The following is a 19,208-nucleotide window of genomic DNA, read 5'->3' as shown; positions in this document are numbered from 1 at the left end:
CCCCTCCTCTCCCCCAAATTTTCTAAGAATATAAAATCATGTCAAGCAAGGAATCAATAGTCCTTAATAGTCATAACCACAAAAGAAGAGCAAGATCTTGCTTTGGCCAGAATGAAAATAATTGTGATATTTCCAACGTGAAACATAGACCAGTTCGCTAAAAAAAGGAAATATATTTGCAATCATTTGTAAATTTCAACCTTTTCTCTTTTATCGATCATTGGTATGTCTGTATAAGTCACTAAAAACAAGGCTCGAATGAATGAGAAGATGAATGCCATCATTTTTTGTGTTGCATACAGCTTTTAATTCGCATAAGTATGAGAGGAAGTACAGCATAATCAGGCTTGCAAGGATCTGTTGGCACAGCTATTATCAATAAAAGTAGTATTAGCTTCCTGTGGGAGTTGATTCCTGAGCTGGTCTATCTGGACGGGCTGACAACAATCTTGCAAATCTCATTGTGCTGTACTCCTCCTCTTTACACTCATGGGTGGTGTCTGTCTGAGCCTTTCTCATATTTGCTGCTTGATGTAGACTTAAAGATGTTTTCCCTCTGGTTAACAATAATGGATCTTGCCTATCTCCATTAAGATTATCTTCATTACTTTCAACAGGTCTTTCTATACCAGACTAAACAATAGCCAATAGTCAACAACGGTCTGAAATGCATGAAAAGAACTGAATGGTTTTGTATCATTTACGCTGAAGAGCAAGAAAAGAGCACAGGCTGAGGCTTCTGATGGAGTTGAAGTTTGGAGTTGAGCTTGGCTCTTCTTCAGAGCCATACATGGAATTGCAGGAGACCCCGCCACAATTCAGGATAGTTCTTTGCAGGTGTAAGCATGGTTACTTACATCCTTCATGCTTACACACTACTGTATAGAGCCAAAATGTGTGAACTTGACAGCCTTGTCTCCTGTGATGCATATAAAGGCAGCTTACCTTTAATATATTAATAGGTTCTGGGTGAGGAATTCTACCCAAATTTAATTGCATATTTTATATCTACCTTCTAGATACAGTATTTTAAGTCTCCATCAGCTTCTAAATCTCTTTTGGTCTGGAGAAGAAAGAAAGAAAGAAAGAAAGAAAGAAAGAAAGAAAGAAAGAAAGAAAGAAAGAAAGAAAGAAAGAAGGAAGGAAGGAAGGAAGGAAGGAAGGAAGGAAGGAAGGAAGGAAGGAAGGAAGGAAGAAAGAAAGAAAGAAAGAAAGAAAGAAAGAAAGAAAGAAAGAAAGAAAGAAAGAAAGAAAGAAAGAAAGAAAGAAAGAAAGAAAGAAAGAAAGAAAAAAAAAGTAGGGAGGGATAGCTGTTGCAGGCTTTCCCCCAAAAGATAACTATTCACTTTTCATATTGGATCAATCAAGTTCACCAGACTTGTATTTTTCAATTAGCTACAAAATGCACTTCACAATCTATCAGTATAAACAGATGGACTGTGAAACCCTCAAAACCCTTCCCCCCCATGTCTCCCACAATGCATTGCAAGATGTATGTGGCCCTTTGTGAGGGCAGCACAGCCATAGGTTGGACTGCTGTTTTCGAACAGGACTATAAGGCAGGGTCTGGAAACAAGCCAATGAAAGGAGGAAGAGGAAAGGAATACAAAACACTAAGTAATTATTTTCATCAGCATTGCCAATACAGGGTCAGGAGCAGGCAGCTCATTGCTGATAGAACAGGGCTGAGGATTCTTGTGCTTGAGATCTAGTCACTGATAATGTCTTAGTGTGGCAGTCTGCAGCTGTGTATTTTGACTGGGTCTCTTCTCAGTTTCTTTTTGCATGATGTATCTTTCCTATCTACCTGCACAATTTCCTCTGCCAAGTACTTAAGCTGGGCTTCCCAATATGAGCACTATCCAGCTTTATTAGGAGTTAACAGCTCTTAGAATTTCCAACCAGTGTGCTGAACTTCCATAGATCTGACTCTTGCTTAAGCTCATGAAATTCTGCAAAACTATAAGCTAATTCCTAATAGAACCTAGGAAATTTCACTCATGATTGTAGGTGTGCTTGTATCTAGGGGAAATTTCAGTCAAATGAGAACCGTATATTTATTGCAAGGCATTTCAGCTTCGTGTCTTTTTGTATGGAACTGGTCACAGTCTAATAAGAAGCATCCCTTTGGGCCTTTCCGGCATTTCGTGTTAATTAAATGCCATTTCAAGCCATACATCTCACTTTTATATGGGTACCGACCATGGAGATCTTGAATTATGGAAGTAACCAAAAATGTGCAATATTTTACTCCTTTTATTTCTTTACTTTGATGAAATAAATGTTCCAAACATTGTTTTCGTATAAAATAGATTGTTAAATGCTGCTATATTCCTCACCTCATAGTTTTGCTTTTGCTACTGAATGGGCATTAAAAATTCACTCCCCCTTCTTCTCCTGTCACAGCTGGTTCTATAGGTACAACTTCTATAATACACTCTTTTCATAACAGAGGCCCTTAATATGTAAAGTATATTAGTTAAATTAGTTATTTTATAAAATATAACACCTCTCTCTCTCTCTCTCTCTCTTTTAAATCAGATACATGTATATAAGAGCCATGGTGGCGCAGTGGTTAGTATGCAGTATTACAGGCAAACTCTTCCCACAGCCTGGAGTTCGATCTTGACCATCTCAAGGTTGACTCAGCCTTCCATCCTTCCAAGGTCAGTAAAATGAGGACCCAAATTTTGGGGGGCAATATGCTGACATTTGTAAACCTCTTAGAAAATTCTGCAAAGCGGTCTATGTGCTAATGCTAAGTGCTATATACAGTACTATATGCAACCTCTAGTCAGTATTTAAACTAAAGTGCTATTGCAATGTTTGATGTACAAGAAAAGGAGGAGGCCAGCGCATTTACAACGATCCATCCTATGAGTTTTGAAACCATTGCCTCAATAATTTTATGAGTAGGAGGAGAACTGAGTAGACTGAATGTTCACACCCAATCTTTCGACTACATCCCATCTTTGATTGTGACAATAGTTTGTGATAATAAAGTAAAAGAATAAAGATAATAAGTTGGAGATAATAAATAGCAGAAATATCTTTTGAAGATTTCTGCTAATGATGATGAGGCCCATTGTGGGGATTTATGGTACTTTGGCTTCAAAAATTCTGGCCTGTGAGCAATGTGGACTCGTCTCGAGATGTTCTGCTTCTGGCTCCTCTCCCTTTGGAGGAGCTTAAAGGTTTTCTTGAGAAAGTGATATTGGTCTCTGTTTCCAAACCTTTCTGAACCTTTCTGAGGTTTCTGCACAGCCCTGTTCCATTCAGGTTGAGTTGTCTTGAAGAGAAAGGTAAGCATAGGAACAAGGACAGGGTAAGAAAATTTGTAGGAAAGGTGTGAGGCAGGGGAGAGGAAAAAGCAGAAAGGGTGGAAGAGGTATTTTTGCAGGGGAGGAAGAAGAGCAGGAATTTTAAACTAGCTACAAAAACCTTAATTGAATTCAAAACATAACAGTTCCATATGAAATTGGCTCATCTTTAACGATACCGGATTGAATCTCTGAGCAATGCACAGGGTAGGAGTGGGGAGATCAGTAGTGGTGAAGCTATTATGAACATAACAAGACATGTTGCTTCCAAATAAAGAGTGAAAGAGGATAAGGGGAGGGGGCAGGAGGGGAAAGGAGAGGGGAAGTTTGGTGGTGATTCGCAAGGTTAGGCGTGGCAAACGGGCAAGGAAATGGGCAAGCAGGCCAGGTGGTGGTGGTAAGGGAGAGTGGTGAAGGTCTGGAGTGAGGGTGGGGGTTATTGGAGACAGGTGAGGAAAAGGGGGTGGTGGAAGGGGAGTGGTCTAAGACTGAAAATACTTGCCCTTCAATTTGCTTGGTACTGTGTGAATCCATCAGAGAGAGAAAGCAAGAAAAACAAACAAAAAACAGAAAACAAAAAAGGGGGTTGGGTGGAAAGGGGGAAGGGGGTACAAACAATATTTTATTCAATTGCTGTTTGAATAAAAATATTGTGTATCATAATCATACCAAAAGGAAACCTCTTGCAAAAAACGACATGAAAAAGAAATAAGCCAAAATAATAATAATAATAATAATAATAGTAATAAAAGTACCAATCAAAAGGCCACAGTAAGAAAATAATAAAAAATGTATAGATATAACTCGATCTATAGATATATATTATATAACCAACATAAAAATGGAATTCAGTAGCAAACAGTTTGCAACAGTCTTGATTTAGAAATGTTCTTACTGAGTTAGCAGACCATGCAAAATTCAAGATTAACAAAAGACACACACAGAGATTGAGACAGAAGGAGAGGAAACGAAGGGAGAGAAATTCAGGGCAGTGGACCAGGCCTGAGCTCATCTGGCAAAAGGGTAAGCTGTGGCCATTCTCAGTGAAAGGCAAAAATAGGACAGGAGCTTGGAATCAACCCTATGTGGCAGAAAAGCTTTCTTTTCTTTTTAAAGCAATTATTTTCTTTTATTATATTATATTTATGTTATTATTCTGCAAAGGAAGCTCGAAGTCTTTACCATGCCTGACATTATAGTGCACAGGGGAAATTACATAGTTTATGAAACATGACCAATTTTAAAAAAACAAAAAAAACCTGCCCGAACAACACATGTAATTTCCTGATGAGAGAACATAGTCCCAACGGTGACAGAAATTGTTGAAGAGAAAGATCTATGCATTAAAGTGACATTTAGGAGAGAGCTTGGAGCTTTACAGCAGAAAGCACATACTTGCGCATGTGCAAAAGACACTAGGTACAATTTTCAGACAGGACTGGAAATGGCTTCTGCCTGAAATTTGGCAGAGCTTTTGCCAGGCACTACAATGACAATATTAAGTTAGGTGGACACTAAATAAGGTAGCTACAGTTAGAATCAGGGAGATTGAGGACCAAATCCAGGTTGTATTATTTCAGGTTGGTTTTTAATGAAGAGCCGTGGTGATGCTGTAGTTAGAATGCAGTACTACAAGCTACTTCTGTGACTGCTGGCTACCAGCAGTTCGGCATTTTGAGTCTCACCGGCTCAAGATTGAGTCAACCTTCCATCCTTCTGATGTCGGTAAAATGAGGATCCAGATTGTTGGGGGGAAATATGCTGACCCTGTAAGCTGCTTAGAGAGGGCTGTAAAGCACTGTGAAGCAGTATATAAGTCTAAGTGCTATTGCTATTGCTAATTGGTAAAGGAACCTAGAAAGCATAAATCCTGCCAACCTAGTCTGGTGAGGGTAATTAGAAAACTCTTCCTCTAATTTCATGATTGAATTTTAACTACTAATTTGTTGGTTTCAGAAACTTGAAAGCCAGAGCCTGATATGGTGCTACTTAGCAAAACCAAGTACCCAAGTGGTAATGTCAACTACAGGTAGTCCTCGACTTACAACCACTTGTTTAGTGACTCTTTGAAGTTACAATGGCACTGAAATAAGTGACTTATGACCGTATTTTACACTTATGGTCATCGCGGCATCTCCATGATCACGTGATCAAAATCCAGCCATTTGGGCAACTGGTTCATTTTGATGAAGATTGCAATGTCCTGGGATCAGGTGATCAGGTGAGAGCTTCTGATAAGCAATCGGGGAAGCCAGAGTCACTTAATAGCCCTGTTTCTAACTTAACAGCTGCAGTGATTCACTTAACACTTAACAACTGCATCAAGAAAGGCCGTACAATGGGGCAAAACTCACTTAACGTCTTGCTTAGCAATGGAAACGTTGGGCTCAGTTGTGATAGTAAGTCGCGGACTAGCTGTATAATGTGTAGCAACCTAAGGTCTCCTTTGAGAGAGAGAGAGAAAACATACAAAGGCAGAGGTGGCCAGCAGATGTAATGGTATTTGGGAACAATGTTGGGAGACAGGGCGAAGATGGGAGCTGTCAGATAAGAGGAAGGTAAGAGTCAACTAGGAGTCAGATAATGGAAGGCTCAGAAGGAACGTCTCTCCAAGCTTTCAGGTTGTGAAGGAGATGATGGAAGATTTGTACTTTTAGACTTGCAAGATCCTGTTGATCTAATCTTACAATAAAGTACAGTTAGCTCCTCTGGCCATGTTTCTGAATGTTCTACTTGGGAGGGCTGACTTCAATCTCGCAAGCTTCCTTTGTAGCCTGAGAACTTAGAGGTGGGTCCTTTCTGAGCCTCATTCTCCACCTCGTTCTCCACTCAATAAGCAGCTATCAGCTATGATTTCTCTTATCTGACCCTTATCTGACTGGGGGTGGGTGCGGGTGGAACGACATCTCTTCTGTCTCCCAAGGCCATTCCTATATAACATTACACCAGAGCAGGATCCTTTAAGAGCACAGAGCAACTCTGTCCTAGGTGTTAAAGAGAGATGCTTGTTCCCAGTAAATGCTCTTTGGAAAGTATCATCTCTTGGCTTGAGATGGGACCTGAGACCTCATCTGATTCTTATTTACATTTGCTGCTATAATCCTTCCAAAAGCTCCTATCAGTTTATACCAGAGAGTTGTCTATTTGAAGACACTTCCCTTGTACAAAGTTTCCATGCTAGGGAAGAGGCTTTGCTATAATTCTTTTTTATAACATAACTTTTCACCTAGAAGGTATGGGATGGCAATTTTTTTTTCAAAGCAGTCATTTGTGAATACTGCACCAAATGCTCCTACAAAACATTGGAAGCATAGAACATAAAACAATAGAGTTGGAAGGGACCTTGGAGGTCTTCTAGTCCAATCCCCTGCTTGATCAGGAGACCCTATACCACTTCAGACAAATGGTTGTCCAGTCTCTTTTTGAAAGCCTCCAGTGAGGGAGTACCCACAACTTCTGAAGGCAAGCTCTTCCATTGGTTGATTGTTCTCACCATTAGGAAATTTCTCGTTAGTTCTAGATTTCTTCTCTCCTTGGTTAATTTCCAATCATTGTTTCTTGTCCTGCCTTTTAGTGCTTTAGAAAATAGTTTGACCCCCTTGTCTTTGTAGGAGCCCCTTAAGCAGCCCAACTTAAAACTAAATGACCTTTATTTTTTCTTTGCATAGAGAAGTGTTAGCTTAAATAGCAGGAGAAAGATGATTCACATTATTTTTTCTTAGTGTCATAGTTTTTTCTAAAGAAATTCTTATTGAAAGGATTTTCTATATTCCCAAGTAAATTGGAATAGGACTGCAACTGGGGTTAAAATTAATTTAACTAAAAGTCAGCAAGTTGGGGCAGCGTCCAGACTAGAGATATGCAAAACCATCCATTTTTTTAACTATTTCAAGAAACACATGGTGTGGTCCTGATTAATATTATATACTATGTCCAGAGCACTTGGAATGATGTGTTCCAGGGCTGGATCAGTCCATTTAGGAGCAAGACAGTTCTGTGATTGATAGTTCTATCCAGTCTTGGTCAGAACAGCCTATATACAGGTAGTCCTTAACTTACAACCATTTGTTTAGTGACTGAAGTTACAATGGCATTTAAAAAGTGACTTCTGGTTGGTCTTCATACACTTATAACCAATACAGCATCCCTACAATCATGTGATCAAAATTTGGATGCTTGGCAATCAGCATGTACTTACAATGGTTGCTACATCCTGGCGTCATGTAGTTGCCATTTGCTATCTTCACGCTAACTTCCATCAAGTAAAGTCAATGGGGGAAGCCGGATTTACTTAATCACTTCGTGATTCACTTCATAACTGCAATGTTTTGCTTTAACAATCATGGCAAAAAAGGATCATAAAATTGGACATGACTCACTTACCAAATGGAAATGGAAATTCTACTCCCAATTGTGGTTGTAAGTCAAGGACTACTTGTACAGTATTTTGGAACCTATTTGCATAAGCGAATCTTCAATATGTTGTACTTTAGCACGCATTCTAAGGAATAACATCCCTTTAAACCTCCCTGAAGGTGGAAATTTTAAGTAACATAGCATGAGTATGGAGTACAAAAGGTGGGAGAAGGGAGAGAGATAGATGAGAAAGAAGAGGAATTACAGAGACACAGGGACAGACACAGATAGAAAAAGGCAGAATCACTCAGAACAGGATGTTAAAAACTCCCTTGGAAGCTCCTCACACCCTTTGATATGAGGGCAGAGCCCAGGATCACACACAAGGGGAAGCAAACACACAAGTACAGAGATTAATTGTAAATTAGTGAGAAAACAAGCAAAGAAATTCAAACTTTAAATAAAAATAAGGATGGCTTAAAACAAATTTAAACAAAACAGAAAGAAACATGCAAAATTTCCCAGTTTTCAAATTAACCAGCTGCTATTATAATCTACCACATAAAAAGCATATAAAGCAACAACTCAACCTCATCTCCCCTGGATGTTTTTAAAAGTTCATTGCAAGGGATCTGGTAAATCTTTTTTTCTCTGGGAAGCCTGCATTATTCTTTCATAAATAAAATGAAACTTTCTTTTCTTCTCTGGGTAGGAATTTGTTTTTAATTGGATACATTTTTAAAAGTGTTAACATTTAGGCATTTTGCTTTCTCTTGTAAATCATCCTTAAGCTAGCTGGTGGGTTTAGGGTCAAAGGGCATGTGAAAGGACAGGAGGAAAAGAAAAAACATATACTTACACTTCACCTGGAGAATCTGGTCACTTAGATTAGCTTGGATGTAAGATCTGCTGTAATTCGGTAAGACCAGACCTAAGCTGGAAAAGGAAAAGAGGGAAATTACAGTGTTACCAAAGCAGCTGCATTGGTGATGAAAAGAGTCTGAAAAGAAGACAGTAATTGAAGATTTAAGGCAACAAATTGGCTTAGATGTGACTTTCAGATTTGAAGACTAATATATCTGGAAGGAACAGGATTGGGGACACCTGCCTTAAGACTTGAATGAAAGTGTTGGATGTTGCAAATTGTCCAAGGAATGTTTAATGAACTGATGTTATACAAGAGTGAATCTCAGAATGGCCTGTCTTTTCCAGGAATGAAATACAGGTAAAAATAAAACCAGTATCTTTAAAGGACCCTTGTTGGAAGTAGAAGTGAGGATTTGAGGAAGTTATGCTTATAATGTCTTTCCCAGGAGAGTCAGTTTGCCATTTCATGTCAAGAATTCATCCAAATAAACACAAATTCATGGCAGACATAAAGTTTTTCTTATTCTATGCATGGTTCTCAGATAGCTGGATTAGAAATAACTGGGTATTTGTTGAGCTATCAAGTGATAAATTGGTTTTCCTAGAAAATTTCAGAGGCGTATGTATATTTGCAATAAACAACAATACACTAGATGGCAGTCTTACTTAAAGAGATTCTAGTAGCAGACTGCAAACATAATCTTGATATTATAATAGGCAGCTCCCTCTTATTACATTACAGTGAGAAGATATATACATTGGAAAAGTGTTGTGCTTTTTTTTTTTAGAAAAAAAATCAATGGACGCTTCTTCCAGATTTTATTTTCAAGACCTAAGGGTACAGATAATAATATAAATGAATAGATCCACAAAGAACATCTGGCACTGTATATTTTCAGCATTAGCCATTTGTGGCATCAACCAGCGATGGCTGTGCTGACATAGCATTAAAGAAGAGAGGCTTTTTATTTCCACAGCGATAGCTGAATGATACCATAATCTCTAGAGCAGAAGTGTCAAAAAATGTCAAAGGTCAGCTCTCCCTTCCACCTAAGCACTTACTCAATAACTACCAAAGACCACATTTGTTACACTGTTTGATGCTGACTAGTTGTTGTACCAGTCCAGAATTGTTCCTAGTGTGGTGTGTTCGACCCAACCATTCCTTTTCAAAGGAATGATGTCAAAAATACTTTAACAGACTACTACTGAATTCTAAACCTATTGTTCAGTGAAAAATATAGAATTTCAAAATAACTTAAAAGATCAAGCCATTATATCACTTTGGCAAATATTGGCTATCAACCTTAGTACAGTTGATTTCAATTTAGACCGACTTCCGATGACTTATATGGACATCTCTGCGCAGTTTTCTTTAGGAAAATATAGTTTACAATTGTTTTCTTCTGCTTATATACTGGTTTCCTAAGGGGATCACCTCCCAAGTACTCACCAGAACCAGCCATATTTAGTTTTCCAAACTAAAGAAGACTGGCTAAATGCTACCACCTGCTAAAAAGTTATCTGTTTAAATCAAGACTTTATGGCCAATCAGTAAACCTTTGAAAAATTAGATAAAATTATGAAGAACACAGGAGAGAGAGAGGGGGGGGGACAGACAGACAGAGAGACAGAGAGAGAGAGGGAGGGAGAAAAAGAAAGAAATAGAGAGAGAAATAGAAATTGAATTTCTGGTGTCTTTTCTCAATCAACAGAATTGCATTATCTTCTAAAAAACTCTCTTAGGATTATTTTTCCTAATATTCTTTTAACCATCACTGATGGAGTAGTGTTTTTCCTGGCTACTTCCTTACCTGTAGTTTGTGCTTTTGATAGGTGCCCAAGTGTAGGTTCTATGAACTTTATCAACATACCTCTGTAGATTCAAAACGAATGAGTGACTAAATATTATTCATTACATTTATGAAGAACATTAGCTAATTTCAAAGATTTTTGGCCACATTTCATTCTTTATCAAATAAAGATGGTCAATAAACCAATGTATATCACAATAAAGTTAAATAACTAGTGAAGCATATATTCCAGTTAATCTAACCAATCTCAACTACTAATCTAGTTGTTGTATTGAAGAGCTCAAAGTCTTTTGAGCTGGTCCTACTTACAATGCATTTTAATGTTACAACTGGCCAAATCTAGAAAGACTCTGCGAAGTTTACAACATGTGTAATACATAAGTTAAAAAAACTGATGACTATCCAGACTAAAACAGAACTCCCAATATTCATAAAAGACTCAACAGGGTCTCCACAGATACCTTAACACCAGGTGTGGGAACAAAGCAGGTCTTAAGAGACATGGCCAAATGAAATAATGATTTAATTCCACGGAAGGCATTTTCATGTATTTTCATGACAAAGTTTTTATACCCCTGGTTCCCAGCTCCTGGTATGTTCCAATAAAGGACCACTCTTTTTGAAATCTGGCAGCTCAGACTCAAATATTTACCTCATCAAGGGATTTTATCAGAGTCTTAATATATTGTTGATCTTTATTTCCATCTATCATGCTTCGGCGAATCTAAAGATGGGAGAACAGAAAATGCTGTGAAGTTGGGTCGGGATACATATCAGGGGTAGCACTTACCTTTTTTAAACTCTTCTGTTCAAATCCCAAAAAAATCTCTTAAAAGGATAGGATTTGCATTTGTGCATGATTCATACTATGGTATAAATGCACATACACACCCATACGCAATTTACTATATAGAAATATAAGAAATAGTTATGCAAGTACAGGTAATCTTTGACTTATGACCTCAATTGAGCCCAACATTTCTGTTGCTAAGGGAAACATTTCTTAAGTGAATTTGGCCCCATTTTACAAACTTTCTTGCCATGATTGTTAAATGAATCACTGTAGTTGTTAAACTAGTAACATGGTTGTTAAGTGAATCTGACTTTCCCATTGACTCCACTTGTCAGAAGGTTGAATAATCTGATCACATGACCCTGGGACACTGAAACCATCATAAATATGAGTCAGTATCCAAGTGTCTGCATTTTGATCACGTGGCCTGCAACAGTAAGGGGAAAAACGGTCATAAGTCACTCTTTTAAGTGCTGTTGTAATTTTGAATGGTCACTAAATGAACTGTTGTAAGTCGAGGACTTCCTGTATACATGAAGAAATTATTCCAAGTTGCCATCACAAGCACTACAAAAATCCTAGCACTAAGTTTGCCAAAGGAAAAATCTCATGCCCAGATTTGTAAAAGTAAAAATTGTAGAATCTTACTATTCTGCATTGAGAAAAAATTGCTACAAACGCCATTAAGAATCTTTTTTGATTTTTTAAAAAGTAATTTTTTATAGTTTTTGGAGCACTTATAATTTTGTTTTTTGGGTTGTTTTAGGCTACTTTGATAGAAAGATTATATAAATGTTAATACATATGATATATAAATATATAATTATTGTGGGTATGCATTTGCCTCAGATAAAGCAGAGCTGATCTATCGTTATCGCTTACCCTTTCTTTGTTCTCATCCTCTAGTTCAGCATCAAGGAAATCCAGGGTTACAGCTTCTTGAAAATTGATGATCTGAAAGAATAACCCCAAAGTAGTAAGTAATGGGTAGTATGAATGAGATGAGAATTCAAGACTATCATCCTGTTCATCTTCAGAGTGTCATAACAATCCTTGTTCTATGCCTTGACAGATTTTTGCCGTCAAGTCAGTGTTTGTTTATTTATTAAATTTATATGCCACCCATCTCACTATGCAAAGTTGACTCTTAGCGACTGCCAGAATAAGTCCCTGCAGGTTTTTTGGCAAGGTTTTTCAGAAGTGGATTGCCATTGCCCCCTTCCTAGGGCTGAGAGAGTGACTGGCCCAAGATTACTCAGCTAATTTCATGCCTAAGGCAGGCCTAGAGTATACATAGTACAAATGCTGTTATAAATTATGATGTTCAGTAATGAGAGATGTTGACAATTCACAACTGAAACATTTTCTACAAAGTGCATATGTAGGGAGTAAATATAACTTTTCCATATACACACAAGAATCTCAGGGTTAGATGTAGGGGGAACTGTAACTTTATGCTGTAGTTGTAAAATTAATTATTTTTCTGTAAGACACTTCAAATTGATTCAGAGACAAGGCAAGGTATCCTTACTTTAAAACAATATATCAACAATATAGGTAAGATAAAGGAACCAATTTGACTCTTCAGCAGGTCACTAAGAAATGCATGAATTATATGAGACATTATATTATACTTTTATTGATTTATAAAAAGCATATGATAAAGTGAACAGATTGATTTATAGAATCTTATATACAAATTGGAATTGAAAGTTGTGGAGTGTGTTAGATGTGATATGTGGTGGAAGTAAAACGCCCTAGAATAAATGAAAATGATCAGTGAACAGAGATAACAAAAAAATTGTCAAAAAGAATTAAAGATATTAACATAGCACTTAATACCAAGATGTCAAAGAAAAAACTGCTTTTATTGCTTTGAAAGCTCCAAACCAAGTTTCAGTGTACCAAATATTCTGATTCTAATCTGATTTCTAAGTAGGAATAATGCAAAAATGAAACAGGACATCAACAGTGGATATTAGGATAGAGTTCTACCACATTATTTACCAGGATAAAATTTTACTAGTCACTTTTCAATCTCTACACCATCAAGTGTAAGTCTGAATGCCACTGGATCAATTAATTAATTAATAAATAAAATAAGAGCTTGTCATTGTTATTTGGGAGCACTCAAAACTAGTTAAATTCTCAACTGTCTGGAAAGATATATTCTACTCATATGCCAAAATAATGTCTTCTATCTCGAGTTGAAAGAATAAGATACTACTTAAAACAAGGCGTTTCTATTAAAAGCTGTTTGGATTTAAACCAGACACCCCCACACACACAAAACATAAGGAATTGGGCTGTTCATTGGGTGATTTTACCATGCTGAGTAATTTGAACTGTTATTGATCAGAGTCACAGTGAAGTGACTAAATAAATTGTTATGGTTTCTGTCCATCTCTGCCACATCTGCCTATTAGTAAGGCTGATAAACTGAGCTGGAAATTTCTGCAAATGAAATGTATCTCATTCTGATCAATGCCATTTTCCAATTCCTTAATTTCTGGCTGCCCTTTCAATGACAGATTTATCTGACTAGTATTTGAGCTAGAAGCCTGTTCTTTTTGCTCCATTCTGATGAATGCAGAACTTCTCCTGAGATAAATAAGCCCAAGGCTTTCATCCACTCCTTTTCTTTTGGTTAATACCCCTGAACAAGTAATATCTCATTAAGGAGGTTTAGTTAATTCTTTCCTATACTTGCTAAGAAAGAAAGAGAAATACATATATTATATTGTCAAGATGAGTCAATAGGTGCTTTGTGACTCTCAGAAACATATTTTCTCTTCCACTTTAAGCAATGAGCATTTTTGCCCACAGTAAATAAATCCTACCCTACAGCCATAACAATTATTTAAATCCCAAATATCTGAATTTCCCACTGCCCAACATCCTTAGTCATCATCAATGCCACTAAGTTAGAACAACCATGTCTATAAAGACAAAGGGAATGACTAATTGAAGGTTCAGTAGCTCTTGTCATTTATACATTAAATTCATATTATGGAACTTGAACCAAAGATTCCATAATCAGAGATGGCTTCTATGTTTTCTAATCCAGTTAAACAACATAATTCTGCTATGGCTTAGTTGATAAGCAGATATTGTGCTGTTTTTTGTCTTATGTATATTCTCAAATTGGCTATCTTTTCTCACTTTGTTGCTGAGGAAATTAAGCAGGTCCTCTCTGTGTGTTTACCTGCAACATGTAACTACTCCTTCAAGATTTGCCATATTTAGCATACGCTGTGGTGGCTACCTTGTATTTGACACCCATGAGCAAATGTGTTCAGGGGACAACTAGCTGAGGGAAATACTATCATCATGCAATCTTATGTATATCTTCACATTTAATCCAGCAGAGCCAAACTGAGCTCAGTCCCTGGGAAGTATCCATAAGATTATAGCCTCAAAATCCCACTTTTTTAAAAGGATAAATTATATATTTTGATGTTAATGTAATTAGTTAAATATTTGGCTGCAAATCTAATGTAAACATTGAAAATCTCTCACCAGTTATTACGCTCATAGACATTATAATGCATGTAATAGTTAAATCTTTTTTTGAGTCAATGACACTATACTTTGTCTTTATGCAGGGGGCTATGCCAAAATGATTGGGCGAGGCTCCCAAGAAGAACACAGCTAAATCAAAAGAGCCAAAGCAAATATTTTAAATACAACTATATCCCTCTAACCAGCCCCCACCTTGAAAGTAGCTAAGCAATAAACCAAGAAAGCTGACAAACTTTAAAGTGCTGAAACTGTTAAGCCTCGTAAAAGGATTTAAAGTGTGAAAAGCAAAAATTCACCACTGTTTCTTTTTTAAATTTTTGCAGTAAACTGTGCTGTCAGATTTGGTGACAATGATATGTGGATTTCAAGGTTGCATGAAAACCTCCCAATGGTTGCAAATACAACCAAATAAAAGTGTTTTGTTGGCCGTCTCTGGTTAGAGAAAGGCTTTGCAAGTCTGTTCTACTATTGTGGACATAGGGAAAGATGAATTTTCTGGAAGAAAAGCTTCACACCTGACTAGATTAGAGAAAAAAAAAGTCCTGCAGGAAGTTGAAACCCAAGGATCTAGGAATGTAAAGGAATGAACATCAAAGGAGCAAAAAAATGAAAGAAAAAGAAGGGATGAAGAGAGAGTTCACAAAGTCACAGCGAAGGGAAAGAATATGATGCTTAATTCATTAAAAAGTTTCGGGCAATAGAATTTATTCCACATATAATATATGTGCCAAGCTTTGATTATTAGTCAATAATAAGTATATGCAACTATACATCCTACAGAACTGGAATACTGATATTTTCAATTGTCAAGCTCACTTTCTGGCCAGATGGTGGCATATGGTGATCAATCTGTGACTCGGAGGTGGCTAAAGTGTGAGTGGTGCCCTTGATTGTGACAGCTGTTTGCATACGCTTTCAGTCTAATGGCAAATTGCCACCATTAACATTTCCACCCAACTCATTAATTCCTATTCAGGCAGTATGAGATACTCACCTTTGGACAGACATATTCAGTATCCACATAATAGCAAGAATATCTTTCCAGGAAAAATGAAAGAGGACAAACTTATTGCAGTCAGTTTGGGGGGGAAAAATGGAAGAGCTCATCATGATAAAAAAAATGGAGAAAGAGCAAAAATTGTCTATTTTATGGTTGCTGCTAACACGATGGAGTAAACGACTACAATTTTGTTTTGCAATGATTTTGAATATGCATTCAGTATGCACAAACTTGTCCTTACCAGAGGTCGCAGGTTTGGATGTAGCAATACATATCCATTCAAGTCAATAGCAAATACATAGCCATTAGCCCCCAACTGGATGGAAAGACAAAAAACAAAGGAAAATCCTCCTGAAGAGAAACAGATTACATCTCAAAAAGACAGAATGGAGTTGCATCAAAGCTCCTTTACCATGATACTGTGTCACCCACCTCCTGCTTGTCCAATACCCAACCCTAGCAGAGAATAAAGGTCCATCACATTTTCTAAATTAAAGGAGAAGATTTCAGTTTGCCTCAGTGATCATCCTCAAAAAGATGAAAGGTGGTTTGGGGGTAAAGTAGAGAATTTAAGGAGGGCACTCCTAGGAAAACTAACACCTCTCTTCCTATCCCGCTTGCTTTTTTAAATAACAGAGTTTGAGGGAGACAACATCTTCCCTACTCACATTGTATCGTGGTGTCAGCTTCTTGATATCATTTAGAGCCACATCAATCCCCACAACACCCAGGATGAGCTGGTTCTGAAAATATATAAATAACAATGACAGTTTCATTCATTACATCATTCATTATTCTGTTATTTGAAATTGGGCAAGTCGGGATGTAGACTCTATTGATTTCTACTGTTTATGTCCAAGGTAACCCTCACCACTCTTTGAGCAGTCCTGACAGGGAATTCCAGCAGTTTTAATTTACCTGGAGGTCACTGATTTGGAGAAAGAGGATAGAGTATGCCATGCCTACTTCCTCCACAGAATTTATTGATTTAGTTAGTATAGAGCTCATATACTTTTACATTTTACAATTGAACTGTTCAAAAATGATAGGTAGACAGTATGTAATTATACATGAGAAATGAATGGAAAGATCAACATGTTTTCACAAGATGAATTTTTCTCTAATATTTGGGAGAAGATGTGTTAATTTCCTGAAGGGGGCTGGATGCAAGGTGAGCTGTAAGCTGTGAAAGAATAAATTTCCAAAACCCCTTCTTATAGCAAGAGAAAGTGTAAAATATCACAATAGGAGTGCCTGTCAGTTTTAATGCTGAATGGAGAGTTGGAGGACACAGAGCACCAAAGTGAAGCCTGGGATATATCAACCATATCTGCACCTCCATGAATGAGCTTTCTCGTATTTGTTGTAAGGAGTCATGGTGGTGCAGTTGTTAGAAAGCAGTATTGCAGGTTAACTCTGCCCATAGCCAGGAGTTCAATCTTGACCAGCTCAAGGTTGACTCAGCCTTCCATCCTTCCAAGGTCGCTAAAATGAGGGCCCAGATTTTGGAAGGCAATATGCTGATTCTGTAAACTACTTAGGGCTGTAAAAGCACTATGAAGCGGTGAAAGGAAATTGTAAAAGAATAATAAAAGAAGGCTAGTGGCAACATTCCCTGCTCCCACACCTCTCCAAAGTGCAGATGTACTATATTTTTGGTCAGCTTCATACAGAAATAAGGAAATTCATTGCCTTTTGTGCTGTGGTCAAACTGAAGAAGTGGTGCATTTTGGCTCTATGATTTACATCAAGGGTCTTCAAACTCGGCTAGTTTAAGACTTGTGGATTTCAACTCCCAGAATTCCTCAGCTAACATGACTGGAGGAGGAATTCTGGGAGTTGAAGTCCACAAGTCTTAAAGCTGTCAAGTTTGAAGACCCCTGGTTTACATCTTTTCCATTCCATTTAGAATAATATAGGATGGTTGTTATGGCTAAGTTATCACAACTACTGTTGCTCTGCACTAGTCTGGATGAAATCTCTCTTGGACTATGTATATAAATTGGCTTACTTTTCCAACAATACTAGTGAAGATCCTGCTCTCAAAATAATTGATTATGGAATTATCAGCTGTTGATTGGCACCTTTCCCTTGTTATTATGTATGCTGGTTATTTCAAATTCTTGATACAATACTAAACTAAAACATTAAAATTAAAAATTCCATTATGTGTATGAAGTGAAGAAGGTGATAGATCCTTTTAAAAATTAATTTTAGTGAATATTTTTTTGCGGAATAGAAACAACATAAATTTAAAGAAAAGAAAAGTAAAAGAGGTGAAAGAAAAGTGATAAGTAAAGGCAGAAATAAAAGAAAAGATAGAAAAGAAAGAGATAAGATAAAGAAATGGATTCCAATGTTTACAGCAGTTATAAATACATTTATATTTTATTCCCTCTCTTTTAAGGTTACATTGTGGAAAAAAGAAAGAGGTCTGGAATACTATATGCCTGAAAAAGCTGGGGAAGATTGTTGCAGTCCTTTCCTATATGAATGTTGATGGAAATATCTAATTACCAATATCAATATCCTTCATTAATATTCTATCAGAGGCTTGCAAGGCAGAGCCAGAGAAAAATGCAGCCTGGAAATGAATTTCTTACTTGCACTGTTCGCCCTTTAAGTGATATAAGTAGCCAGGCTTGGCCCGGTTTGTAGCTCAAATTCAAAAGGAATATCTGATTCTCAGCACCGTGCTTCAAGAGGACTGGACATCTTGAACTTAGGTCTTCTGAGTTATGGCATAAAACATGTTAATCCTGGCAGCCATACCATAGTACTGGAGAAACCAGGCTCTTTCCAATGACTGATGAAAATGCATAGCCGGCCTTTATTGGGTTCTTCTAAAGAAAAGCAAATTTTTCCCCCTTAAAAGAGACACCTGTAAGAAGCCACCGTATAATGACTAAATTGCGCAGCATGGGATGCTCATTTCAATGGAGCTGCCATGCTGCTTTATGAGGCCATAACCAGGCTCCCTGGAGAATAAATGGCTTGGTCTTTGGCCTTGTCACTTACCTAGTTGGGAAACAGATCATTGCCTGCTTAAAAGCAAGCTGACATAGAATCCCATGGCAGATCTATTGCTGCTAATAAATCTAAACAAGTAGAGATGTAGGAGCATAAGGCAGATGAGACAGATTGCTGTAGACATGCTGTGAATCTACCCACTGGGGAGAAAAAGAAATGTGTGATCTACTTAGTGGCACTTGTTCGCCTTGCAGTACAAGGTGATAGAATATATAGCCACTGCATTTGTTGATGCTGCATTAATATAATTAGCAATAATATTATTTGTTATTATTGCATGCTCCTTTGGGCTCCCCATGAGAGGCCGCAGAGCCAGGTTTTGACTCATTTTGGGAAGAATAGGAGAATGGGGGCCATCTCATCTTGGGGGGGGGGAGAATATTCCACAGGGTGGGGGCAACAGCAGGGAAGGTTCTCTTCGTAGGCCTGCCAATTGGAGTTCTTTAACTGATGGTGTCTAAAACATACCTTCCTTGCCTGACTGGGTGGGATGGGCCAATGGGGCA

General features: G+C 37.5%; 1 protein-coding gene and 1 long non-coding RNA gene across 4 annotated transcripts in view; one reads left to right on the top strand and one right to left on the bottom strand.

The window, feature by feature from the left end:
• The window catches only part of CACNA2D2 (calcium voltage-gated channel auxiliary subunit alpha2delta 2), a 681,501-nt gene that overhangs the window by 34,196 nt on the left and 628,097 nt on the right, over window positions 1-19,208 (bottom strand). The window contains exons 17-23 of one of the 2 annotated variants that reach the window (XM_087954963.1): window positions 16,341-16,415; window positions 15,914-15,988; window positions 12,033-12,104; window positions 11,010-11,081; window positions 10,358-10,419; window positions 8,536-8,612; window positions 3,823-3,840 (exon numbers count right to left, since the gene is read on the bottom strand). In XM_087954963.1, coding sequence (XP_087811089.1) covers window positions 3,823-3,840; window positions 8,536-8,612; window positions 10,358-10,419; window positions 11,010-11,081; window positions 12,033-12,104; window positions 15,914-15,988; window positions 16,341-16,415 — 451 coding nt within the window. The remainder of the gene's footprint in view (window positions 1-3,822; window positions 3,841-8,535; window positions 8,613-10,357; window positions 10,420-11,009; window positions 11,082-12,032; window positions 12,105-15,913; window positions 15,989-16,340; window positions 16,416-19,208) is intronic. The other variant, XM_087954964.1, reaches the window with a different exon arrangement.
• The window catches only part of LOC148132054 (uncharacterized), a 112,108-nt gene that overhangs the window by 67,866 nt on the left and 25,034 nt on the right, over window positions 1-19,208 (top strand). For both annotated transcript variants that reach the window (XR_015747547.1, XR_015747546.1), the window contains 2 exons: window positions 2,542-2,666; window positions 12,057-12,126. This is a non-coding gene — a long non-coding RNA (uncharacterized LOC148132054). The remainder of the gene's footprint in view (window positions 1-2,541; window positions 2,667-12,056; window positions 12,127-19,208) is intronic.

The sequence above is a fragment of the Notechis scutatus genome, chromosome 2 (assembly GCF_049901735.1).
Source record: "Notechis scutatus isolate UNSWTSFEM ecotype Mainland chromosome 2, rNotScu1.2, whole genome shotgun sequence".
NCBI lineage: Eukaryota > Metazoa > Chordata > Lepidosauria > Squamata > Elapidae > Notechis > Notechis scutatus.
The sequence above is the reverse complement of the archived record's forward strand: the minus strand, read 5'-3'. Positions and strand labels throughout refer to the sequence as shown.